The sequence below is a fragment of the Podarcis vaucheri genome, assembly GCF_965113315.1.
Source record: "Podarcis vaucheri genome assembly, chromosome: 14".
In the NCBI taxonomy this organism is placed as follows: Eukaryota; Metazoa; Chordata; class Lepidosauria; order Squamata; family Lacertidae; genus Podarcis; species Podarcis vaucheri.
In genome coordinates, this window is record NC_138752.1 from 18,405,053 (window position 1) to 18,432,456 (window position 27,404).

General features: G+C 45.5%; 1 protein-coding gene across 1 annotated transcript; it reads right to left on the reverse strand.

Annotated features, from left to right (window-relative positions):
- Positions 1-2,290: 2,290 nt before the first annotated feature.
- On the reverse strand, positions 2,291-27,197 carry MINAR1 (membrane integral NOTCH2 associated receptor 1). Its single transcript, XM_082198403.1, has 4 exons — positions 27,028-27,197; positions 13,575-15,923; positions 9,093-9,347; positions 2,291-4,100 (listed from the first exon to the last, which is right to left on the reverse strand). The coding sequence occupies exons 2-4, from the start codon at positions 15,870-15,872 to the stop codon at positions 3,903-3,905; spliced, it is 2,751 nt and encodes a 916-aa protein (XP_082054529.1). The 5' UTR covers positions 15,873-15,923; positions 27,028-27,197; the 3' UTR covers positions 2,291-3,902.
- Between the last annotated feature and the right edge of the window lie 207 nt (positions 27,198-27,404).

Below are 27,404 nucleotides of genomic sequence, written 5' to 3' on the forward strand. Positions count from 1 at the left end.
CTGGCATCTCTGCGTATAAATTACCAGGTGAGGGTAATGCAGATCAGTGTCCTCTTTTGCGCTTCGTATGGCGATGTGTTCTCTATTTTATTTTTGGCAATGCGTAGCTGTTCTTTCTAAGCCATGTGTCAGAGCCAGGTCAGGACTGTGTGTGGCTGCACCCAGATTCAGTACCTTACACCTTTTGGTAAGGAAAGTGTGGAGTACTTGGCTCCTAGTACTTATCCCAGTTTTAATCAATCCAGGGTTTCTTACTGCCTGCCAATTGCAGGAGCCTCTGCTGAACATTCCTATTCCCTCCTACACTTGAAGAAGCTTCAGAGGCCTAAGCACCTAAAGATGGGGGAGAAATCTGATTTGGCTTGCATTTGCAGGTGAATACACACAATCTGTGCTTACTGAAACTATATGCAAACCAAAAACGCAGCCATCCTTCAAAATTCCCACTCCTCTGAATTTTGCAGTGAAGTTCTCCTACCAAATGATCTAAGCCAGGGGTCTGCAACCCGCGGCTCCGGAGCCGCATGTGGCTCTTTTACACCTTTGCCGTGGCTCCGGGGCGGATACTAGCGAGGGGAGGAGGCGCATTGTGTGCCCCGACACTCCCCACTGTGGCAGGCGCTGTACTGGCTGTGACGTCGCATGGGGGCGGTGCGTGCGTTAGTCACGCACCGTCCCGACGTCACCTTCCCGGTTTTGCGGCTTCCAGTTGTTTTTTTCTTTGGAAACGGGTCCAAGTGGCTCTTTTTGTCTTAAAGGTTGCAGACCCCTGATCTAAGCCAAAATGCATCTACCAGGGGGAAGTGGCGGATCAATCTTAGTGAAAGGAATATGCACAAATGCATTGCGTTAGTGGGAGCTGCTTGCAAAAAAGGAGGAAATGACGCACAATTGTACCAAAAATGTGTGCATTAAGGGGGGGACACTGAACTATTGATGAATTTTTGCAAATAAGCAGATGCAGCAATGTGGAGAAGTGAATTTAAAGGTAAAGGGACCCCTGACCATTAGGCTCAGTCGTGACCGACTCTGGGGTTGCGGCGCTCATCTCGCTTTATTGGCCGAGGGAGCCAGCGTTTGTCCGCAGACAGCTTCCGGGTCATGTGGCCAGCATGACTAAGCCACTTCTGGCGAACCAGAGCAGCGCACGGAAACGCCGTTTACCTTCCCGCCAGAGCGGTACCTATTTATCTACTTGCACTTTGACGTGCTTTCGAACTGCTAGGTTGGCAGGAGCAGGGACCAAGCAACGGGAGCTCACCCCGTCGCGGGGATTTGAACCGCTGACCTTCTGATCGGCAAGTCCTAAGCTCTGTGGTTTAACCCACAGTGCCACCTGCGTCCCTGAAGTGAATTTAGGATGGGAAAAATGAGAAAGTGAGAGAAATTGAAATTGACAGGATTTGCCCATCCCTACAAACACCATACCCTGATTCTGTGGTTTCCCCAATGCACAGCCTCTTGTCACAATGTCTGAAGCAACCTTTAGGTTTTACTCATTCCATATCCTGAAAAGGGAGACCACCTGAAGAAGTGCCTGAAAAGACACTGGCCGGCACCAAAACAAACAAGCAGAGCAAACGTCATATGCTGCAATTCGCACACTCGGATCCAAACACTGGTTCACAGTCGTCATACAGGAGTCACCGCTTCAAAAGGAGACATTTTGTTTCTGGGCCGATCTGAGCACTGTCAAAACATTACAGCGCATAGGTGCAGGATATGCAGCTGTAGTTGGGGCTAAATAGCACCCACTATTTCAAAATATGAGGAACACTTACCACAGACAACTGAAAGCAATATCCAACCCTAAAAACAATGGTCCCATCTGCACTGTTCACTGCACTGCCCTTCAATCATGGCTTCCCAACTCCAAAGAATCCTGGGAACTGTTGAGAGTAGTTAGGAGACCACTGTTCTTCTCCCAGATCTACAATTCCCAGAATGGTTTAACAGCTCATGCTCTTTCCCAGGGAACTCTGGGAAACGTAGCTTTCTGAGAGGAATAGGAATCCACAGTAGAACCACAAAAAACAATGAACCTAAGTTAGGCCACATTCACACCATACATTTGAAGTACTGTGATACCACTTTAAAACCGTCATGGTTTCTCCCAAAGAATTCTGGGAGCTGTAGTTCATTAAGGATGCTGAGAGTTGTTAGTAGAACCCTGTTCTCCACAGGGTGGTTTAACAACCAATTCCTTTCCACAGAGAATTGTAGAGGCGAATGGGGATCCCATAAGACCTCTCAGCATCTTTCTACAATACTTCTCCCAAAACAGTGCTATTTCTACTCAAGAGTATATTTGCCGAAGTTAATGAACATGACTAATGCAGGACTATTAATTTCAGTGGGTCTACTCTGAGCAGGAGCTAGTTGGAGACAACTCTTGGTTTGCACGTTTAAGCATGCACTGAAAATACTGTATTAGTTCTAGATCTGAAAAACATAATGCAGGATTTGCACTGCCCGCCCGATGCAGGACTTTGTTATGAAATGAAAAGTATTAAAACGACGACAACCCAATCACCACAAAACACAAATGACCCATCCTGTTCGTTTACATTCTAAAAAGGCACAAAATGTTTGTTGCGAAAGTAACATTCTGACAAACCTCCTTACAAGTTCAGCAGAGAAGAGTGACAGGGGATCCAGCCAATAGCCAGCCTCCCACTGCCTATGCACTGAACCGGCTAGATCCCACCACCCATACGTACATTGGGCATATGTGCCACATCAGTGCACATGCACAGAGCTTTTCCACACAATGGAGGATCCTGATGGGTCCAAGACTAGCCCTCATGTGTCGGAGCTCCATGCGCAAACATCTGACACATGCACATGGCCTTTCTCATGTGTACTGATTGTGCAAGTGATAGGACTGCACAGACAACATGCATGTCACCAGGAATTATGTTGCCTGTGCACGGATCCTTTCCTCTCCACACCAAGAAACCAACAGCAACTGTGCAAACTTCTCTAAAGTTACAACCATTCTGGTTATAAGCATTCCAACCATCGCAGAAGAACAATGGACACCTCCTGAATTTGTTGGATTTCACCATGACTGGAACAGAACCAAAGAGCAACATTTGTACGCTATTGGTGGAGGTAAAACAACAACAATGCAACCTTTTTTTGGCTGGAAGCACATGCCGGCTTTTTTTGGGGAAATGTGATTATTAATGCAAGCAATAAAAAACCCTTTTGGATCTTTTTGGTCTACAGCAGATGATGCTTCACCAAAGTACTGAGTGATAACAAAGGAGGGTCTGAGGGGAAGACCTTGTTACAAAGAGCCCTTATCGATTCCAAATGTAGGAACGCACCCGTCCCATGGCAACCAATCTGCTTTCAAAACTGGACAAACAAGGAATACGTAACAGAACCAGCACAAAAATACATTCAGGTTGTTCATACTTTGGAGTGCAGTATCACTGCTCTTATCTGTCTGACGAGATGCATATTTGTACAGGATGGTTAGCAGTCAATCTAGAGAACTTTAGTATAAAATCTCTCTCGGTACAGAGGAGGGAGGGGAACTTCTTTCTTCATCCACAGCCAGTCTTGCAAAATATTTTATCTTCTCTTCAAAGGGTGGGGGGAAAAGAGAGGAAAAGAATTCCACTTGTAATAACGTGTAAAAATTTAAACCTAGTTAGCGTTAAGTCTGCCAGGTGCTTTGCTATTTTTAAAAGACTCTTCTTTTTTTTTAAAAAAAAAACAGAAACAGAAACAAACAAACCCCAAATGTCTTTACATGCTCCCTCGCTGGGATCGCTCAGCGCATCCTTCCCAGTTCACGGTTACAATTTTTGCCATACGGTGATTATTTAAAAGACTGAATGGAATATCTGGAGCAAATGTTACAGGATGGATTTATTCATCCATCGTCAAATTCACGATTTCATAGTACATATGGGAACGACAATGACAAGGATAACAGTACAGGCTGCGGCTGCAATCAGGGCAGCTATTTTGCAAACTTTTGCTCTTCTGAATTCAGCTTCTTTGCGCTTTAGTAACGAGTCATAGCCTGGGGTATAGATGTCCTCCATCCAGTACTCTAAATTGTTGGGGTTTAAAGATTCTTGAGTCTGGAAAGTAAAAAGAAAAATAAAGCCATTAAGATTCTCTTTCTCTAAATTCCAGCTCTAAATAAGGATACGCACAACTTAGGCCACATCCGCACGATACATTTAAAGCACTGCTGTACCACTTGAACAGTCACGACTTCCCCCAAAGAATTCTGGGAAACCGTAGTTTGTTAAGGGTCCTGAGAGTTTGCTAGGAAACCGCCATTCTGCTCACAGAACCACAATTCCCAGAGTTCCCTGGAAGAAGGCTTGATTGCTAAACCACTCTGGGAATTGTAGTTCTGTGAGGAGACTCTTCCTGCTTGATTCCCAGTAAGCAGTATTCTGACAGTGGAGGCAAAACATAGACATCGTGGCTAGTGATAGCGAAGCGGACACAGGCAAGAAGCGATTCTTCTTTGAAGCCATCTGCAGACAAATCTCGGTTGCCAAACTTAATCAGTTCTGGAAGCCCATTCAGCTTCCGAAATGTTCGACAACCGGAACACTTACTTCTGGATTTTCGGCATTTGGGGGCCGAAAAGTTCATAAAGGGAGGCATTCAGGAGCTGAAGTATGACTGTACAGTCATACCTTGGATTACAAATGCTTCAGGTTGCATGTTTTCAGGTTGTGCACCGCGCCGAACCCGGAAGTACTATAACAGGTTACTTCCGGGTTTCGGCAATCGCACATGCACAGAAGCACTAAATCACGCTTTTTGCTTGTGCAGAAGCGCCGAATCGCGACCCATACATGCGCAGACACGGCACTGTGGGTTGCGAACACTGCGGGTTGCGAACGTGCCTCCTGCATGGATCATGTTTGCAACCTGAGAATCCACTGAATATAAAAAGAGAGTGTATTGGATCTGCTGAAAAAATCAGGCTGACAGGCAGCTTCCCAAAGATGGCTTCCTCTGTCGCCACGCTCTCAAATTTGCAACAAACAACGAAACAAAGCTTATTATAAAGTGGCTGCCTCACGCTCCCCTGTTGCAACGCTTCCTGCTCTCAATTCGGCAGCCTCTCTAAAAACAGACTGCAAGATGTCCTTAAGTCAAGTCCTAGCAACACCTTGTGACTGAAATCTTCTAACCCCTCCAGTCTCTTGGGTCTCAGAACGGCTGATTTATTCCTGAATCTTGCCACCTGTGTGTGACAGAAACTGCGAAAAGCATCTGGTGGTGGTGGGGAAATTACTATTTAAAATACAACTCATGTGTAAAATTCTGAGGGAGGGCAGGCCTGCACAACAAGCGACCCACAGAACCGAAGGGAGCCTACCAGCCACGTAGGCCGACCAGACCTGACACCTGCATTCGTAATCCTCGGTCAGTTGCCAGGGACCAACCATAATATTATGTGCCAGCTCTGAGGCTCCTGGGCCAGGTGGTGTGGAACAGTCAATTTAGCTTCCCACACAACATCTCAGAGAAGAGCTATTTCAACACCAGGCATCGTGGGAAATTAAAATGGCATCTGGTGCTGATTTGGAGTGTGACTACTGACCGCCATATGCAAAGTCCATTTCTGTGTTTTGCCCTGGGTCTTCTCAAACCTAGAAGGGAGTATCTTATTAAAAACAATTAATATATTAATTGAAATCAGATTGGTTGTTGGGTTCCTACTGAGGGTATCCAGCGAGCCAAAATGACAGTGATGAGGGATTGAGGAATGCATTGATCATTCTGTGATGTTACAGCAGGGAACAAAGCTGCATTGTAACTTTTGAATAAATGAGTTTTAACAAACAAAAACAAAACAATCAACATTTTTAAGCAGCAGCAGCAACTCTGCTACCTGATTTGCACCTCTCCAGTTGGTCAGTTTCTAAAACAGATAATTGACTGAACGCTACAACCCTAGTTATAATATGCATGATGCGCTCTGAGGATTTAGAATAGGCAAAGTGAGAGATGGGGAACTTGTTGCACTGCGGTTTGCTGCTAGACCGCAAAATCCTATCTAGCAGGGACTTGTTCCATTGCTCTCCTGCTGCTGAGGCTGTCATGGAGTAAGAGACGGCTCCTGATCTCTGTGGGCAGCTTGCTACATTTCCATACTGCCTGCTGAGAAAGGAAGCCCCCTCTAAGCACTGTAGCATAGAAGCCAAGCAGCTGGTGTGAATGTGTTGAGTATGGGTTGTGAGTGAACGTAGTGTGGGTGGATTTAGAGATCTAGTCAGCTGTGCGCCTTAGCGTGCAAATGGTCCAAAGTAGTCAGGATGTACATACTAGCAGTGGGCAGACCAAATAAGTACCACAACTAGAAGGGATCAATATTATTATTATTATTATTATTATTATTATTATTATTATTATTATTATTATTATTATATCTCACTCATCTGGCTGTGTTTCCCCAGCTGCTCTGAGTGGCTTCCAGCACATATAAAACATTAAAGAACTTTCCTATACAGGGCTGCCTTTAGATGTCTTCTGAAAGTTGTGTAGTTCTTTATCTCCTTGACATCTGATGGGAGGGCATCTCACAGGGAGGGCGACCCTACCAAGAAGGCCCTCTGCCTGGTTCCCTGTAACTTCACTTCCTGCAGTGATGGAACCACCAGAAGGCCCTCGGAGGTGGACCTCAGGGACCAGGCTGAATGATGGGACACCCTATCACTGCACACACCCAATTCACACACAAGTATGGCATGTTTAGGTGCACACACAAGGCCCACCCCAATGTCCTTGTGTACATTTATTCTCCGTGCTTGGTCCCTGATCTTGCCTGTGTTGTCCAAGGAACCTCTCTGTGTGGCTTCTTCTTGTGTTCCTTTGAATGCTAGTAGAACTCTCTGAATGATCAAGGAATGGGCATGCGGAAGACTGTAGACTGAGTGGGGGCAGGCAATGCCCACAAGGACATTGGGCATGCAGCCAGGATGTGCCCCAATCCACACTTGAGATCATTCAGGCATTCATGCGAACACCTGCGCACATCTTACATGTGTGTGAATTTGTGTGAACATGAGATGAACCTGCTGGATCAGGCCAATGACCCATCTAGTCATCCTGTTCTCACAGCCCCCCCCCCCCCGATGCCTGCAGGAGGAAATCCTCAAGTAGCAGCCAAGCACAACAGCGCTCTCCCCTCCAGTGGGTTTCTGCAATTGATATCACTGCATTACTGCCTCTGCCCCTAGAGGGAGGGAATGTGATTTAAATGGCTCGGGACCACAATGCCTCAAGGACCACCTCTTTCCATATGAACCTACCCGGACCCTGAGATCATCTTCTGAGGCCCTTCTTTGTGTTCCCCCTCTCGAGAGGTCAGGAGGGTGGCAACACAAAAACGGGGCCTTCTCTGCAGTGGCTACCCATCTGTGGAATGTTCTCTCCAAGAAAGTTCGCCTGGCACCTTCATTATACACCTTTAGACGCCAGGCAAAAACGTTCCTCTTTAACCAGGCCTTTGACTGATCTGATTTACATCCTACACACTTTTTAAAATGCTGGCTCTTTTTAGGGCAGTTCAATTGGGTTGTCGTTTGTATTTTTATTATATATATGTGATCCTTTATGTCAGGCTTCCTCAACCTTGGCCCTCCAGATGTTTTTAACCTACAACTCCCATGATCTCTAGCTAGCAGGACCAGCGGTCAGGGAGGCTAGGAATTGTAGTCTCAAAACATCTGGAGGGCCGAGGTTGAGGATGCCTACTTTATGTGAACCACTCTGAGACCTTCGGGTATAGGGAGGTATAGAAATTAATTAAATAAATAAAAAAAAGAGTGGGCCCCACCCACTCCTGGTATGTAGACCCTGATCACTTTCTCCTGAGGGAATGCAGTTCACAGGAAGAAGCTCCCGCACCTCTCATATAAAGGGTTGCAACCCAAACCTACTACACCCTCCAACATTTCTACGTTGAAAATAGGGACGTCCTATTTCATCATCGGGGACGCGGGTGGCGCTGTGGGTAAAACCTCAGCACCTAGGACTTGCCAATCGTCAGGTCGGCAGTTCGAATCCCCGCGGCGGGGTGCGCTCCCGTCGTTCGGTCCCAGCGCTTGCCAACCTAGCAGTTCGAAAGTACCCCTAAGTGCAAGTAGATAAATAGGGACCGCTTACCAGCGGGAAGGTAAACGGCGTTTCCGTGTGCTGCGCTGGCTCGCCAGATGCAGCTTGTCACGCTGGCCACGTGACCCGGAAGTGTCTTCGGACAGCGCTGGCCCCCGGCCTCTTAAGTGAGATGGGCGCACAACCCCAGAGTCAGACACGACTGGCCCATACGGGCAGGGGTACCTTTACCTTTTACCTATTTCATCATCATCAAAATCATCATCATCATCATATTTATACCCCACCCATCTGACTGGGTGGCTTCCGATATATATGAAAAGCATACCGTAGATTCCGGCATAGAAGATGACTTTTTAACCCAGTAAATGAGGTTAAAATGTCAGGGGTCGTCTTATACGCCGGGTATGGGCGGCGTGGAACGGAGCCCGCCCATTGCTGCTGCTGCGGCAGCTCTGAAGCAGCAGCAGCCAGCAGGGGCTCTGCTCCAGACGGCTTACTCCTGGGGCCAGGCTGCCCAGCGTATTAGGCGACTGGGCTTATAAGACGAACCCCCAAATTGCAGCTGCCAATTTGGGGGGTCGTCTAATACGCCCAGTTGCCTAATACTCCGGAATCTATGGTAATAAAACATTAAACATTTTTAAACTTCCCTACACGGGGCTGCCTTCAGATGTCTTCTAGAGGTTGTATTGTTACTTATCTCCTTGGTTGGGGGGGGGGTCACATAACTCCACACCCTCCAACATTTCTCCGATGAAAATAGGGACGTCTTAAGAAAAAGTGGGACATTCCGGGATCACATCAGAAACCAGGACGGCTTCTGTAAATCTGGGACTGTCCTTGGAAAACAGGGACACTTAGAGGCTCTGACATACTTACTGACAATATGAATCTCTATACCCTTCAACATTCAGGTTTCCCCTTCTTTTGGGTAGGTTCCACTTTGGCACAGGCCACCCACGGTGGAAACCAACGTGACTCACTTGTAGATCCAGAGCGGCCAACTTTCCTTTCTCGCCCGAGTTCCTCGTGTACTCCTCAATGGTCCACGACGGCTGAGCCCGCTTCACTTCCGCCAGTTCCATCAGCCGCATGTCCGTGTAGAGGGGGTTGGTCTTCATGTGCGACTTGAGCGACGCCGGGTAAGGGTGGGGGCTGAAGACTTGCTCAATCAAGAAGCCATCTTTGGGTTGCTTGGAGTGCCTTGGGGCGTGTGGGGTTTCATATTGCCTATCTGCCTGCAGGGAGTCGCACAAGGAGTTCAGAGAAGGAAAGAAAGGAGTTTTGTGCTCAACAACTCAAGTTGCCTTGGCTGCATCCAGATGGCTGTTTATTCGATTCATTTTTAATTTTATTCAATGTGTTTCTGTGCCACTTTCCATTCAAACAAATCCGAAAGCGGCTTGCAAACAACAAATGGCAATTACATAATAGAACATCACAGGTACAGCACAAGTCGTATTATATATCATCCATAAAATGGTTACTATATGTATTACACCTAGAGCTGGGTGATATATCATTCAAGACTGGTTTGAAGTCCATATTCTGATATTGGTTTCATAATTTTTTATTGTGAATCACGATGTGTGTGTGTTCTGTGCTGCGCAAAAATCACGGTGCAGGAAAAACCATTCAGACATTCTGATATCACTATATCATCTATATCACTTTCTTTTTTCTTTCTCGTCCTGTGATGAGGCTGCATTTTAACATTTTTATATTTTACTGTTTCACTATTTTAATGTTGTATTTTAATCTTGTTTTTAAGTTGTATTCATTCAACTTGTTTTCATTATTGCTTGTTAGCCACCCTGAACCAGGACTTGGCTGGGGAGGGCGGGGTATAAATAATAATAATAAAAATCATGATGTTTAGCTGCTGTTGAAAACCAAATATCGCTCAGCCCTAAATACTACTACTAAAAAATAAGCTAAATACTACTATTTTCATACACACTTCCCCGCCAATTCAGTTCATCAAAATATACATACACATCCATCATTCAGGACCTTGATCTAACAGAAGTACAACAAAACTATACTTTAACTTATTGGTTTATTCCATTTCCCCAATGTTTCCCTTGCTGTTTATTTCTGCATTGGACACAATGCAGAAGCCACTTATGGGAAAACTAATGGAATGCAGTACCTGTTTAGTGCTCATTTCTGTGTTATTTGATTGCGGGGTGGGGGGCACCATTTGCAGCCCTTAACCCGGAAAAATTGTGGGAGTAAAGTGCCAAAATTTGGGGCAGTACACCAGCATATAGTTCTTTCCTGCCATTATCATGAAGGAACAGAAGCACACATGTAGCTTCTGGAGAAACGTTGTCCAATGACTTTGGTTGTGTCACACCATGTCTAGTGGTATGAATGAAAGTCAATGCAAACATGCTGGTTAATGGGTCAATAAGCTACAGTTCCATAACACAACAGGTACTGCAGTGTGAAAGGAACATTAGAGAATGGGGCAGTAGCACTACTGTTACAATCAGGAAAACTAATGCACTAAAGGTGAAAAGGAAAAGGACCCCTGGATGGTTAAGTCCAGTCATAGGCAACTATGGGGTTGCGGCGCTCATCTCGCTCTTTAGGCTGAGGGAGCCGACATTTGTCCACAGGCAGCTTTCTGGGTCATGTGGCCAGCATGACTATACTGCTTCTGGCACAATGGGACACCGTGACAGAAGCTAGAGTGCATGGAAACACTGTTTACCTCCCCGCCACAGCGGTACCTATTTGTCTACTTGCACTGGCATGCTTTTGAACTGCTAGGTTGGCAGGAGCTGGGACGGAGCTCACTCTGTCGCGGGGATTCAAACCGCCGACCTTCTGATTGGCAAGCCCAAGAGGCTCAGTGGTTAAGACCACAGCGCCACCCGTGTCCTATGCACTATTCCTCATTTCTGAATGCACCCCTAGTCAACCAGGAATTTCACACAGAAGAGCTCATGAAACTCCACATAGGTGAGTTGGTTGGCTGGCTAGGGAGGGTTGATTCCCTCCATCACTTCCCTAAAACTCTGCCTCCTATGTGCGGAAGGAGGGAAGTGACTCTAAAAGTGACTAGGAACAGGGTAAGAAATACCATTCACATTTTAATATGAATCTACCAATTTTGCGGGGACACGGGTGGCGCTGTGGGTTAAACCACAGAGCCTAGGGCTTGCCGATCGGAAGGTTGGAGGTTCGAATCCCAGTGATGGGGTGAGCTCCCATTGCTCGGTCCCAGCTCCTGCCCACCTAGCAGTGCGAAAGAACGTCAAAGTGCAAGTAGACAAATAGGTACCACTCCGGCGGGAAGGTAAACGGCGTTTCCGTGTGCTGCTCTGGTTCGCCAGAAGCGGCTTAGTCATGCTGGCCACATGACCCGGAAGCTGTACGCCGGCTCCCTTGGCCAATAAAGTGAGATGAGCGCCGCAACCCCAGAGTCGGTCACGACTGGACCCCTTTACCTTTACCTTACCAATTTTGCACCTTCTGAAATAATATACAAATTGAAACAATCTTCTTTGGATTTCTCGAAATAAAATAAAATAAATTCTCAAGGCACCTGACATAACTAAACAAACAAAGAAAAATTCTACAGTTCAAAACAGGATAAATAACTAAAACAAAACCCATAAGCATAATAGTATACACAGGAGCAAGCAAGGTTTTAAGCATTCATAAAAGCCTTGTGAACGAGAAAGACTTTAGAGCCTGTTTAAAAACAAGAAGAAAGTTATTTGTATAAGTTATTTATACACGCATAAAGTTCTGTACCGCTCAACCAAGAAGAAAGATCTTCTTTAAAATGCCCACAAACAACAAAGATGTTACACAATGTGACAAGCACATGTTACATACTCTCTTAATCTTTAAACCACCCCTAGTTTCCTCAAATCACACACTACAAACATAATCTTTCCCTGAAAAACCACCCCAGCAAAATCTATGAAAAAACAATGCACAGAACCTGTCAACAAGCTGAAGTCTCTCACCAAATGCTGAATTCATTCAAAATAAGCCATTTCTTATCCTGTCCATCTCAAGTTCATCATGGGCTACCCTTGAAGCTGTCTCTCCTATGCTGCTGAGATTCATATCATTCCGCCGAGACTTGCTCAAACTGTAAGTCGTAGAACCTACTACCACCCAATTTCTCATCATAAATGGAGGAACATGATTCAGTCAACACATATACCCCTAACCGTTGTGGCTCTATAATTAAAAATAGCAATAAACTTTCGTTTCCCTCTCACAGTTCTTTTCTGTCCTTCACACATCCGTGTTGGCATGTTCCAACTGACCTGTCTAACAGACATTCTCACTCCACCCAACTTTCTTCCACCTAACCTTCTCTCACAACAAGTTCGTACTGAGCATGTGCAAGGAACAACCTTATGAAATCCCATTGACCAACATTGGCCACAAAAATGCCTTTTTGATTTATTTATTTTTAACCCAATCTACAAACATATTACACTACTATTAGACAAAAGCACACACTAGGCATTCCCTTTGACCTAACAGAAAAGATGCAGTACAAATGGAGAAATATTTCTGGAAAAATCACCTGAGCAAAGTCTAAGAAATAAAAACGTAAGGTACCCATCAAGAAGCTGGTATTTTGTTTAGGTTTTTAAAAAACCTCTTCAGAATAAGCCATTTCTTGCCCCTTCTACCCCAAATTTGGTTTGAACCATCCTGAAAAATGCCTCTCCTACACTGCCCAGTTTCAAATCAGTCCAATGAACCATTTTCTAACTACCCCTGGGAAACTTGACTTCTCATTATAATGGTGGGATTTAATTCAGCCAATTTACCCTTAACATAAGGCCATGACTAACATCAGATAATAATAATAATAATAATAATAATAATAATAATAATAATAATAATAATAATAATGTCAGAATACAAAGATATCTAAACAGAGGAAGAGCACATGTGAGTATACACTTCTTAAAGGCATTTCTCACCAACAGGTGAGTCCTATCTGTAAAGAATTAACATGCAAACTGAACTGTCAAATGAACTATACAAGTCTATTTGCTTTCAGGTCAGCTCAGTTGGCCAAGGTGGCGATTTTGATACCTGTATGGATGCATATTCCTGCATTTCAGGGGACTGGACTGGATGATCCATGGGGTCCCTTTCCAATTCTATGATTCTAAGTATACCATGTAAATTTTAAAAATCTACATTTTGGGGCGGCTAGTGTTGTTTTGGGACAATCTCAAATTATACAATCGGTGTTGTTTTTAGACTGCAGCTCTTTATGTATTCTGGATATTGCCGTGGGGAAGGAAAAAACAAGTGGGTTAAGAAAACAGACGGAAATTCATTAAAACAATTCTAACAGTAGTGTAGTAGTAGGCAGATGTTGTAATCCTCGGAGCCTTTCACGAATTACACCAGATCCTTTTCATGCAGTCAAGTTAAAAATATAATTCACTGAGCAGAAATTGAAAAATTACCTCTTTGGATTTTCTGTGCCAGTCTTTGTTCTCGCCTCCACCCCTGTCTTTCATATCTTCCTCCGTAATGCCAGCTTGGTTCGTATATGTGATAGCTCGCCAGTCTCTAGGGGAGTTAGATATACTAGCTATCTTGGATTCTGTGGCACTGTTTTCCTCTGTCAGGGACCTCGAAGACCTCCTGGTGAACAAGCTTTTTTTTAAGGCTTTGACCCGGAGGCTTTCGCTATTGCTGCCACTGGCATCCGAACAACACCAGTCCGGATTATTCTCCAGTTTGCCTCCGTGCGAAGAATTATGGCACGAAAAGATCCTGGGTGAGGTACTTTCTTCAGACTGAACCTCACTGGTCAAGGAATTGAGATCCAGTTGGACGCTCACTTTCTCTGGCTGCTGAATCTTTTGATCCAACTTGTTCAGCTTCCCCAGGACTTGGGAAATTTCATCCCTGACGCTGGAGAGAGACTCCAGTTTCTTTTCGATTTCCCCAATCCTTAGAACCAGTTTGCAGACGCTGGTTTTCAGCTCGTCGTCTGTGCCACTGATCTCCAGGCGCGAGACTTTTTCCAGCTTGTTGCCGGCATTGCCGTTGGAGATTTTAGCTAAGTGGTGTTCAGGGGAGCTTTCGCAGTCCGATTTGTGTATCTGAGAAAGCGAGCCGGTGCTGTTGTAACACGACGACTGCATCACCCCAGTAGACCCACAGATACTCATGTCATCCAGAAACCTGAAGATATCACTGATGTCGTCGCTGACAATTTCAGAGTCGTCGTCGGACTGCTTAAGAGAAGGTCTCTCTCCGTACTTATTCTGACTGGGGTGGACCATCTCTTTGCACTTCTTGTGTTCCAGCCCCTGTTGGTCTGTCTGTGTCCCAACACTGTTCGTTTTGTCAATGCTGAGAAGCTGGATGGAGGTGCAGTTAATACTCTTGTCTTTAAACTTCTTCATGGGCTCGTGTTTCTCCACTTCCAAGATGGAGGGGATGTCTTTGGGTTTATGCCCGTTCGGTTTCATGGCGTAGCCAGACTGCATCATTGACTGCTGATCCTTGGGGTTGAGATAAGGCTGGCGCCTCTCTGTGGCTGGGAAATTGGAAGGCTGGCTGTTTGAACCCTGGTACCGTGGATTTTCTTCAGACTGTTTCCTGTTGAAAAAGGACCTTTCAAAATCAGGTACTTCTTCGGTGTTCAAACTCCAGCTTTTGACCGGCCACGGAGTTTGTTTGCTCGGCTTCCCCAGCCACCGTTTGGTTTCTTGCGGTCCGAGAACGGTCGTCGGGCCAAAGTAAGTAGAAGCCTGGAGATCGTCTAAGCTTTCATGCTTGACCCTTCTTTTATCAGGCACAGGCGAATAAATCGGGTTCAAGTACTGGCTGCTGTAGGGCATCTCAAAGCTGTGGTTGAAAAACGCCTGCTTGGAGGTCTCTTTCCTGCCCGGAGGTTCGACGAGCTCGTCTTCTGCTTTGCTAGTGGGCGACATTAAGCTGGGCGAAATGGTTATGAGGTTGTGGAAGTCCTCCTTGAATATGTTCCGCTTCTGCACGCACGACTGCATCACAAACGGCTCGTCGTTTGAAATGAACGCCTCCTTGATGCTCGCGCTGATGGGCAAGGAGTCCTGGTCAGATATAGACTCGGTTTCGAGGTTCATGGGGAAATATGTGCTCTGCATTTCGCAGGGGGGAGAGCTGGCAATGGTGTAGGACGCCAAGGCCTGCAGTCGGTCGAGGGAAGCCGCTCGCCCTTTCATCTCCTTATTGACCCCAAGCAGAAAGTTGGGCTCGGAAGCAGGTACAAACTGCGGGCAGTCCTTGCAATCCCCTTTCCTGCATTTGGATGACCTCCTGTTCGAATACCCCCTGTTAAATTCTCCATCCCTCAGCTCGCAGTTGAGCACGCAGTCCACCATATTGCACACTTCTGTGTCCGATCGGCAGGACTCCAGAGACTCTTTCTTCCCCATCTTTCCCCGGGAAACAGGAAGCTTCTCCTTGGCCACCCCGCCGTTCATCTGTATGAGGTTGAATATCGTCACGATGTCTGCCGCAACCATGATCTTCTTCGACTGCTGGTTGTTCACGCTGCACCTCATTTTGTCCTTGAACAAGGTGGCGGGGAAATTAGGGTCTAGGCAGGCAGTGTAGAAAAGCACACTCCGCAGCTTGGCCAACTGGGACAGATCAAACCTAGCACATAGCGATTTGCAGAGATCCTGGTAGGAGACAGAGTTTTGTTTGGTATCCAGCTCCTCCAAAATGTTCACAAGGAACAGAGAAGAGTCCTGACTGGTTTCCATGGCTGGTGGAGATCAGGCTTTGCCGCTTATCCCAGTCGCGTTATTCCAGTTCTAAATGAACACACAACAGGAAAGAGAAACAAAGTAAGCTGTATTTCGTAAGCCACCTAAAATCTCTAAAACAAAACAGCAACTTTTTAAATAATAAGAATAATGATCACACTTTCTTTTATTCATGTCATTAAGTGTTCTATGGGTTGGTTTTTTCTTTTAAAATGATGTACACTAAGAACACAAGAAGCTATGCCATGTCATCTATCTCAGTACAGTGGTACCTTGGGTCTCAAATGCCTTGGTACTCAAACAACTTGGAACCCAAACACTGCAAACCTGGAAGTAAGTCTTCCGTTTTGCAAACTTTTTTTGGAAGCCGAATGTGCTCCGGTTTGAGTGTTATGCTTCCGATTTGAGTGCCACACTTCCGTTTTGAGTGTTACACTGAGGTCTGTCTGTTTTCGCTATTAATTTTGTGGTTTTGTGGGTCTTTTGGTTTTGCGACTGTGTGGAAACCTACTGATTGAATGATTGCAGTACATTGTTTATTGCTTTCATTTTATGGATCAACGGTCTCGTTAGATAGTAAAATTCATATTAAATTGCTCTTTTAGGGGTTGTTTTCAAAAGTCTGCAACGGATTAATCCATTTTGCATTACTTTCTACGGGAAAGCGTGCCTTAGTTTTGGAATGCTTTGCTTTTGGAATGGACTTCCAGAACGGATTAAGTTTGGGAACCAAGGTACCACTGCATTTCTCAGTCACACTGTAGCAAACACTGGGAATTCTTTTGTTAATTCATATTTGTGTTTGTATGTGCCCTGAGCGGCTCACAGCATCCAATAAACAACGATATAGCAAATTTAAAAGCATAAATAACCACAATTACATACATTCATAGAGTTAATGCCTCTGATTAGTAGTAGGGAAGGGATATAGCTCAGTGGAAGAGAACCTGCTTTGGTGCTAGTTCAATCCCCAACATTTCCAGGTGGGTCTGGGAGAGGACCCTGGAGAATTGCTGACAGTCAGTGTTCACAATACAGAGACCTCTGCTCCCCTCACAGAGCTACAATTACCAGAGTGGTATAACATTCAATCCCCCATCTCTGGAAGAAGAAAAGAAGATGCCCCTCTAATACATCTCAGCACCCTTAACGAAGTTCCCATAATTCCTTGGGGGAAGCCATGACTAGTTAACAGGCTGTGCTGAGAACCTTGAAGCCAGTCAATGCGTCTCATTCCCTGCAGCTCCAGCTGACCTCATGCTGGGTGCAGGGAATCACTAGAGCAGGCAATAATCACGATGAGGGGGACACCGCGAAGCCAGCCAATGCCTCTACATAGCTCCATCCTTATTTCAGACATCATGATACATAGGTATATTGTATCACCCAACCCTAAATACCGAGTCCAAATTGGTTCATGTGTGAGGAAACACAGAGGCCCTGAGCTGCAGAAGGCTTTATAGGTCAAAACCAGCACTTTGAATTATAGTCATATCTCGGGTTAAAGATGCTTCGGGTTAAATCTTTTCAGGTTGTGTCCCGCGGCGACCTGGAAGTACCAGAAAGGGTTACTTCCGGGTTTCGCCACTCGTGCATGCGCAGACACTCAAAATGACGTCACACGCATGCGCAGAAGCTGCGAATCGCGACCCGCACAAGCACAGACATGGGTTGCGTTCTGCTCAGGTTGTGAATGGGGCTCCGGAACGGATCCTGGTCGCAACCAGAGGTACCAGTGTAGTCCAAAATATAACTGGTGGCCATTACAGTCATGCCAGGATTGGTGTTATGTCCTCAGAATACCTTACCCCAGTCAGCAATCTGGCAATAGGATTGCATCAATTCCCAAAATTTTGAGAATTACAGTGGTACCTTGGGTTAAGAACTTAATTCGTTCTGGAGGTCCATTCTTAACCTGAAACTGTTCTTAACCAGAAACACCACTTTAGCTAATGGGGCCTCCCACTGCTGCCGCACCGCCACAGTGCGATTTCTGTTCTCATCCTGAAGCAAAGTTCTTAACCCGAGGTACTATTTCTGGGTTAGCAGAGTCTGTAACCTGAAGCGTATGTAACCCGAGGTGCCACTGTATGGGGACAGAACTACCTAAACTGTATAGAAATTTATTTACGTATGCTACTGCAGCAGCAAGAATGCTACTTGCCCCAAAGTGGAAAAAAGCAGAAGTCCTAGCAAAGGAAGAATGGATACAAAAACTTACGCACTATTCAGAAATGGCAAAACTTACTGGAAGAATGAGAAATCAAGACAACAAACTTTTTATAAAAGAATGGAAATGGTTCACTGAATATTTACAGATAAATTGCAAAAACATTAGCAGGATTATTGTAATAACCTGCAGTTTCATAAGAATATATATTTTAAAGTAGATAATTAAATGAGCAAATTAAATGAATTTGGACAGTGCTTTTTTCTATGTTTTTTTAAAAAAGTTTAGGAGTACTCTCATTTTCCTACTCATATTGAAATACTGCCCCTCAATGAGGCCAAACTTAGATTCACAAAATGTTTAGGGGTATGCGTACCCCTGCTTTCCCCCAGAAAAAAGCACTGAATTTTGATATGCAGAAGATGTTTAAAAATAAATTTAAGGAACCGCAGAAAGAGGGGGAAGGAAGTCACACTTTGAAATGCTAATTTGATTGTAAAACTAATGAAATGTACAAACTTGGAAAGTATAAATAAAAACTTTTTTTTAAGAATGATTGCATCAAGATGTTTTTCAAGGTATGCTTTACTAACATGCTTGCAGTGTACGTACATCTCAGTAAAACTGCATCAAAGGAATCTTGACCGTACATCACCTTAGGATGAGTTTCCCCAGCGTTTTATCAATGCCCATGGGGAGCGAGGGGGAAATGACACGAGCAGAAGAAAGGCATCAATACCCGCAGCCTTTTTTCAGGAAGGTCCATGCATCCTACTCTACAGAGGGCAGTCCTGTATTTGAAGGAGTCTTCTATCTGAAGTCCTGTCTAGTTGACAGATTAAAGGACCATAAGAGCGGAGAGGAAGGGCCTTGAAGTTGCCCATCAACAGTTAATACATGAACAGCAAACTGAGCAGGTATGTCTCTTGCATTTCTATTCAAACTGTAGTGATTATTTTTCATATTTGCCTCTATCCGTATAAATTAGCACATGCACATTTTTATGCAGCCTGTGTCCCACCTTTGTCCATTTCTTTCAGCGATTCGTTCCCTCTGCTTTGTCGATCTCTAAATGGCCCAATTCCTAAATTAATTGTGGGGATTCTAGCTGAAAGCAGAATTGAGGGAAGGTGGATCTCAGAGCAAAGCAGGTAAGCCGGAAAACAAACACACCAAGGAAAGGAACGGTGGTGTCATTCTTACAGGATACTCTATAGCAGGGGTCAGCAACCTTTTTCAGCCGTGGGCCGGTCCACTGTCCCTCAGACCATGTGGTGGGCCGGACTATATTTTGAAGGAAAAAATGAACGAATTCCTATGGCCCACAAATAACCCAGAGATGAGTTTTAAATAAAAGGACACATTCTAAGTGGTTATGTAAGCTTTCAGAATACTTAGAATTAGCCAAATTGACAGACATAATAAGACAAAAACCAAAAAGTGAACTAAAAAGAGAATGGGAGTGCCTAAATGAATACCTCAAAAGTCAAGGTTCGAGGACAGAAATCTGGCTGAGTCTGGAATAACCTTGTGAAGTGAAAGGATAAGAAAGGGATTTATATCTACATGTTAGGCTAGAGATGATAAGGAAAACAGTAAAAACAGGAAGACACAAAGAGAGATAAAGGAGGTGCTGTGGGATTGGTGGAAGTCAATGTTTTGTTGTTGTTTTTATAGTGTTTATATTATTAACTTTGTAAGATATGGATTTGTTTTGGTTTTTTAGTTGTTGTTGCTTTTTTAGTTTTTCGAATGTCGGTTTTAGTGTGTTGTGTATTGTTATTTTTAGATATTTTTTGTGTTGTGTGGAAAATACTTTTTTTTTTTTTTAAAGGACACATTCTACTCATGTAAAAACACGCTGATTCCTGGAACGTCCACGGGCCGGATTTAGAAGGCAATTGGGCCGCATCCAGCCCACAGGCCTTAGGTTGCCTACCCCTGCTATATACAGTGGTAAAGGTAAAGGTACCCCTGACCATTAGGTCCAGTCATGACCGACTCTGGGGTTGCGGCACTCATCTCGCTCTATGGGCCGAGGAAGCCGGCGTTTGCCCGCAGACAGCTTCTGGGTCATGTGGCCAGCATGACTAAGCCGCTTCTGGTGAACCAGAGCAGTGCACGGAAACGCCGTTTACCTTCCCGCCGGAGCGGTACCTATTTATCTACTTGCACTTTGATGTGCTTTCGAACTGCTAGGTTGGCAGGAGCAGGGACCGAGCAACGGGAGCTTACCCCGTCGCGGGGATTCGAACCGCCGACCTTCTGATCAGCAAGTCCTAGGCTCTGTGGTTTAACCCACAGCGCCACCCGCGTCCCATTTCTATACAGTGGTACCTCGGGTTAAGAACTTAATTCGTTCCGGAGGTCCGTTCTTAACCTGAAACTGTTCTTAACCTGAAGCATCACTTTAGCTAATGGGGCCTCCCGCTGCTGCCGCCGCACCACCAGAGCACAATTTCTGTTCTCATCCTGAAGCAAAGTTCTTAACCCGAGGTACTATTTCTGGGTTAGCAGAGTCTGTAACCTGAAGCGTCTGTAACCCAAGGTACCACTGTAGTATGCATCCTCTGACTGGGGCCTGACCTTGAGAAGTATGTGCTCTACTAATCAGGGGCACCCTGGGTGTCATCCAGAAGGGGGGTGACATTTGGTGTGGGGCTCCCCCCCCCGCCTGCGACCCCCCCCCAAGCCCGGCGAGCGGCAAAGCTGTGACTTTCCACCTTCCCATGGCTCTCTGTAGGGGAGAATTGCGCAGCCGTGTCAATCGGCCTGTGGGAAGATCTCTCCACCTCCGGACGCATGGCATGTGCGCCACGACAGGTGCCAAAGCAACCAGCTCTGCCCCTGCTACTACCAAGGCATGAATGCTGCCCACCTCCCCTGCCAAATAAATTTACAGGCTTCTGGGGCTTCTCTGTCCTTTGCCTTACATGGGCCTGCCAGGGATTGAACCTGGAACTTTCTGCATCCAAAGCAGATGTTCTACCACTTCAGCAATGGCCCTTTCCCAAATCTCAAGCAAGTGAGTCAAGCAATAGACTATAGAAAAAAGCATCAGAGGAAGCTCAAGTGCTGATCTGATCTCCAAAGATAATATATATATGTTACCTTTGCATTTCCCTCATTGCAATTAACTTGGGCGTTTTTGAACAGCTGGGCATTTAAATGCCTTCCTAGTCTACCTGCCGAAGAGTCCTGTGTGAGCTCAAAAGCTTGCAGAATTACACGTCAAAAGAGGTTGACTTAGCAAAGGAAATTCTCTTATCTGCTCCATGCCAACTTCAAGACGAAATGCCTTGTGACTGTTCAATTAACAATAAAGGAAATGCTTTGTCTTTGAAGAGAGATCAGTCTTCCTCAGATTCAATTTTCCCAACTGGAACAAAGCAACCGCACTGCCGTGAAAACGCACACACAAGAACACCACCTGACAACTTGCCAGAGTCTACCGGGGTTGGTCTTTAGGACGAGCTACGGGCTCACTACCGATCAATCCTTTCATGACCTCTACGAAAGCAGGTTGACACTTCATACTCCTTGTGTGAAGGTGGAAAAAGCCTTAGCCCAGCATTTCAGCTGTTGGGAGATCAGACCATGGCATTAATCATTCCATTTTACCTTCCCAAGACTACCTTCTCTGAGGCAATGAGATTATTTTGTCTTCAAAAAAGAAAAGCAACACAAAATTATCTTTAAAAAACCAAAAACACCCTGCAGGACTAGGCAATATTAAGGAAACCTTAGCCAATATGCATGACATACATTACTTTTTCAATGTAAAATTCCAGCATTTCACTGTGTGGACAGAAATAATGCAATCACCTTCAAACAAGCAGAGCTAGTACTGTGATACTAGAGAAGTATCTCCGATTAAAAATTTCACTCTTACTTTGATCTTCAGGGGTTTTTTTGATATTGCACAATATTCACCCATCATTCTTTGAGAATTGCTGCAACTCTTCAGAACCTGGCATTTGAGACCGGTGGTCTTAAAACCAAGAAAAGCATACTTGGATTTCAGATCATTTAGCCCCATTTTTGCCATACTGTTACTAACACTATTATCAATAACGCACCTTGTAGGGGAACTTTTGCCATACAAGGAAGCCCAAAGCAGCTCACAACAGAGCAATACGGAATCAAATCGTAGAAATCCTAAGAACTGACTTTCATGTAGCATGTTTTGCGGGTGCAGAGAGGTAGGCTGACCAATACATTTTGCTGCCTGAGTCGTAGAAGAGCCCCATTCGAATCCCACATGCAGAAGCCAACCAGGCCGAGGCACAATCTGCACTATACATTTAAAGCAGTATCACACCGATTTAAACACCTGTGTCTTCCCCCAAAGAATTATGGGAACTGTAGTCTGTTAAGGGTGTTGACAGTTGTTAGGAGAGCCTCTATTCCCCTCACAGAGCTACACTTTATTTATATATCTAATTCATACCCCACCCTTTTCTCCAAGGAGCTCCAAGTGGCATCTATGATTTCCCCCCACCTCATTCAACCCCCCACAACAAACATTTGAGGTAAGCTAGGCTCAGGGGCAGAAAATAAAACCTATCCATTTTGAAGGAAATCAGCCCTGAGTGCTCACTGGAAGGACAGATCGTGAAGCTGAGACTCCAATACTTTGGCCACCTCATAAGAAGAGAGGACTCCCTGGAAAAGACCCTGATGTTGGGAAAGATGGAGGCCACAAGGAGAAGGGGACGCAGAGGACAAGATGGTTGGACAGTGTTCTGGAAGCTACCAGCATGAGTTTGACCAAACTGTGGGAGGCAGTGGAAGAAAGGAGTGCCTGGCGTGCTCTGGTCCATGGGGTTACAAAGAGCTGGACACGACTAAACGACTCAACAACAAGAAGGCTCAGAGGCAGTGAGTGACTGGCTCAAGGTCACCCAGTGAGTTTCATGGTTGAGAGGGGATGCGAACCCTGGTCTCCCAGGTCCCAGTCTGATGCATTAACCACTACGCCATGCTGGTTGAACAGTGTTGGGCGGTCAACCTTTCTTTCCAGGGAAATTTAGGAACTGTGAGGAAAATAGGGGGCTCCTCGCAGCTCGCTTAACACTCTATAGTTCCCAGGATTCTTTGGGGGAAACCATAACTGTTTAAAGTTTTATAATACAGTGGTACCTCGGGTTAAGAACTTAATTCATTCCGGAGGTCCGTTCTTAAGCTGAAACTGTTCTTAACCTGAAGCACCACTTTAGCTAATGGGGCCTCCTGCTGCTGCCGCACCACCGGAGCACGATTTCTGTTCTCATCCTGAAGCAAAGTTCTTAACCCAAGGTACTATTTCTGGGTTAGCGGAGTCTGTAACCTGAAGCGTCTGTAACCTGAAGCATATGTAACCTGAGGTACCACTGTAATGCTTTAAATTTACAGCAGAGATGGGGCCTGGCAACAGAATCTTACTTCAGTGCAAGTGATGGGATAGCATACTGCATGACAAGTGAAGGCAGCAGGTTAGCTTTAAAGAGCAGAGGGTCAACCACAATGGCAATATCTCCAATATTTCACTGCTTCTCCTTGGTTCCCAGCATCTGCTGCCTGAGGTGGCTGCCCCACTCCGACCAATAGTAGGGCCGTCCTTATTTGCCATCAATCCTTATCTCCAAAATTCAGATTATGTTAGTCTGTGGAGCCAAAATAAAATTGGTATTGTAGCACCCTAGAGATGGACAGTGCAATCTCAAGCATGTCTGAGCAGAAGTAACTCCCATTGTGCTCAATGGGGCCTCCTCTCCGGTCACTGTGCTTAGGATTGCAGCCAAAAGATGTTATTGCGACATAAGCCTTTGTTGACGACAGTCCACTCTGCCAAATACATGGAGCGTTCTCCTCAGTTAGCAATACACACGGCACAGAACCAGTTAGAGTGTCAGACGAGACGAGTTCAAATCCCACACTCAAGCCATGAAGCTCATTGGACAACCTTGGACCAATCACCACGCACTCTCAGCCTAACCTACCTCACAAGGTTGTTACAAGGGTAATATGGAGGGTGGGGGGGGGGAAAGAACCATGTAAGCCAACTAGAGCTACCTGGGAGGAAAGGTAGGATATAAATGGGAGAATAAATAAATTAAATAGCCAAAACAACAGGAGTTTAAACAGTGAGTGGGTAGCATTCAACCAAGTTTTACCCAGTGGCATTAATCAACATGACTCTGTTAGGTCCATTAACTCCAACTGGTCTACTCTGAGTGAAGCTTAGTTGTGCTTGGGTAGGGTTGCTCCTGTTCCTAGAGAGTCCCTTTTATGCCATAGCCTCTTGGCCATACTATTTACAAACACACACATATATATACTGTATCCATAAATAAGGATACAACAGCCAAAGCTTTTAAAGAACAAGCCCTACACAGAAAACGTATGCCGCAATAAACCTGAAGTTTTGCTAGGGGGAAGCTATATAAATTAAAGCAGGTAAATAAATATGGGGAAAGCAAAATGTTACTTTGAAATATTTCCCTCGAAGGATGAATTTATTTTATCCTGGATTATTTTATTTGATGCTTTAATGTGTTGTAAAATGTTTTGAGACCCCCCTTTAAAATATAAAGCAGTACAGAAATGAAATGAAAGATAATAATAATAAAACTCATTGAGGAAAAAATGGTGCCTAGACATTCTGTTGTGACAAGTGTAACCTAGGTTTGAGGTACCATTTGGTGATTGGCTTATATATCTGAGTTTCTAACACTGCCTTTAAGATCCCACAAGACTCTTCTCCCAAATGTGATCGAAACAGAAGCACCATTAAAATAAGCATTAAGACTTAGAGTAAACATACAAAAGACCAGGCTGAAAGCCAGTTCTTAGACCTGACCACTCCGTGGCTTCACATGTTGCCAAACAATGCCCCTGCCCATTTGCTTTCTGAATCGGGAGAGAGGAAGAGAAGAAAGCACTTAGGAGGCAGAGAGCCCCACGCAGGCTCACTCCAGTCCAACCTGTCCCATTCTCTTACAAAGCGAGGAGGTGGAGGGCAGGGGGTTGAGTTTTGCTTCCAGCCAGCCTTGTGTGACACACAATGGAACACAATGCCAGGGCCACCAGCTTGTGCTTTCAGCTTCTCTGCAAATCCCCACCCCATGGGGCAGGTATGAGATACTTTGCTGGCAAGGCGCCTCCTTAATGTGATTTTTATTCACTCTCCTCAAGCCAATGGGGAGCTCGGGGTGGTGGTGAGGTGAGGACAATGCCCTGCAGCCTGGAAGCAAAAAGCAATGCAATTTGCTAGAGGCTTATTCATCAGCAAACAGTTTACTGCAAGTCTGCATTCTCCGCAGCAGGAGAAAAGGGGAAGAAAAGCAAGCTTTGCACAGAACAACACTCGGTAGATCTGCTTCCTCATCTCTCCCATCAAACATCTATCACACAAAAAAACATAGGTGGATGCCAAGGAAGTTGTGAGGTTTATGTCTCTCCTCTGATATAGGAATGGTGATAAAAACTCTATCTAAACCTGGCTTCCTACACAGGAAAAAAAAGGGGTTGTGCTGGCTCGATTGCCATGTTGTCAAACACACCGCCTCTTACACGACTGAACACACACATTCCAAAGAGGATGCATTGTATATCCACACAGCATTCCCTCCCTGGTTCTTTCTCTCTGCACAAGTTCAAAGAATGCTTAATGCCTTACAGAACACTTTAAATTAATACCTGTTGTTATTGTGTTATGCAACTAACCCCCTGTATTAGGTAAGTGATCTACATGTGTTGGGGAGGGTGGGAGAAGCAGGGCAAATTATGATAGTAAAAAAACACCATAATAAAACCTCACAGAATGTTATGATTTGGTTCCTGACTCCCTCACACCCTGAGAGCAATCCTTCCACAATTGCTGTCACAGATATACACAGTTTCAGCACAAGAATGACTCTCCTGCCCACACTGATATTAAAACATGGTCACCTTAATTCTGTGGTGTTGTTGTTGTTGTTGTTTTTAATATTGAGGATCTGCAGCATGGAACCAAGTGTAAAAGCGTACAATCCCACCGTAGATTCCAAAACATTGCATCCCCTCCTCCCTGAAGCCCATTTCCCCGTGTTTCCATTTCACAAAGCAAAACAAAGATGACTTTGCCAGAATTGACTATCCCATCCACAACAGTCTTTTCATTCCTGCAAGCCAGGTTCTTTTGCAATGTTTACCCACTCATCCCAGACCTCTACAGACCCCAGATTTTCGCCTTGATTTCTGGTACTGCCATTGCCCATCCGGAAAGGCGGTGGCAGCAGGGTTTGGGTTGTTGTTTGTCTCTTGCCATCAACTTATCACCAAGCCTCTGCTGGGATCCTACGGAACTCAGGCAGTCAGAGAAGTATCACCAACAAAAGCTGAAGTTGTTGCAACAATTTTGTATCCCCCTCCCTCTCTTTGCCTCCCTGGGAGTCTGAAGCACCAAGAAACAGCAGGACCCCACTTCACAGCTCCATGGGGAAGCCAGGATAAAAAGAGAAAGAGGTTGGCAGGAGCAGGCAGAGCCAGCCCAGTGTTCCTACTCCAAATCTATTCCGTGTCAGTTGAAAAGTCTCCCTACTTGATCCAGCCAGACTCAGGCTTGGGTGGCTCGGTCAGGAGGGAGGAAATGGACTCCTGTACCTTTAAGAGTGGGGGATTTCAGCAGGTATAGCTTTTCTCCCAGCCCCATACCTGCCAAAATCCTCTTTCCAAAATAAACATCTATAAGAGGCAAAGGATCCCTTCATAAATACCTCTGTCCCCCTCTCCTCCCCAACCCGGGGCCCTGGCCTTCCCACACGGGTTTTCATTGGCATTGTCCTTTTCCAACCTCTCCCAAATTTCTCTCCCCTACTTTATAAATGCGGTCTGGGGTGGGTGGAAGGAAGGAGGGAGCACTCCTTAGGAAAGCAAACCAAGCCTCGTCCAAGCCAACTGTGGCGGTTTGAGCTATTTACGCATTTGGATTTGCAGGATCCCGGATTCTCTCTTTCTTACCTCGAAGTTGTCTTGTGGAGGAGTTGGGGAGGGATGATCGACGCCTGCTTCTCCCCCCTCCCCTCCCCTCAATGTCCCCTTCACGTCAGGGTCTTCTGCCGCGGCTCTTGCAGCCGGGACCTTGCAAGGAGGAGGAGGAGGAGGAAGAAGGAAGAGAGGAGGGAAAGCGGAGCGAACGGGAAGCAACCCCCCCCCCAGCAGAGTCCCCCCCCCCAAGCGTCGGTTTGCAATCCAATAAAAAAAAGGCAAAGCAAGAAAAGGCCAGCGCTCCTCCGGCATTGGAGAGGGGGCGCAACTGCAATGGTCAACCCCCGTCGTTGCAAACTAGCGACGCAAAACGCACACTGCGGGCGGCTCGGGACGTTTCTGCTGCTGCT

What these genes read in the sequence shown, in the direction of transcription:
- MINAR1 (XM_082198403.1), bottom strand. Translation starts at nt 15,872, where the DNA reads ATGGAAACCAGTCAGGACTCTTCTCTGTTCCTTGTGAACATTTTGGAG. An exon ending in GGCACAGAAAATCCAAAGAG is followed by an intron (nt 9,348 to 13,574) that starts GTAATTTTTCAA and finishes GACTCCCTGCAG; the next exon opens with GCAGATAGGCAATATGAAAC. An exon ending in TGGCCGCTCTGGATCTACAA is followed by an intron (nt 4,101 to 9,092) that starts GTGAGTCACGTT and finishes TTTACTTTCCAG; the next exon opens with ACTCAAGAATCTTTAAACCC.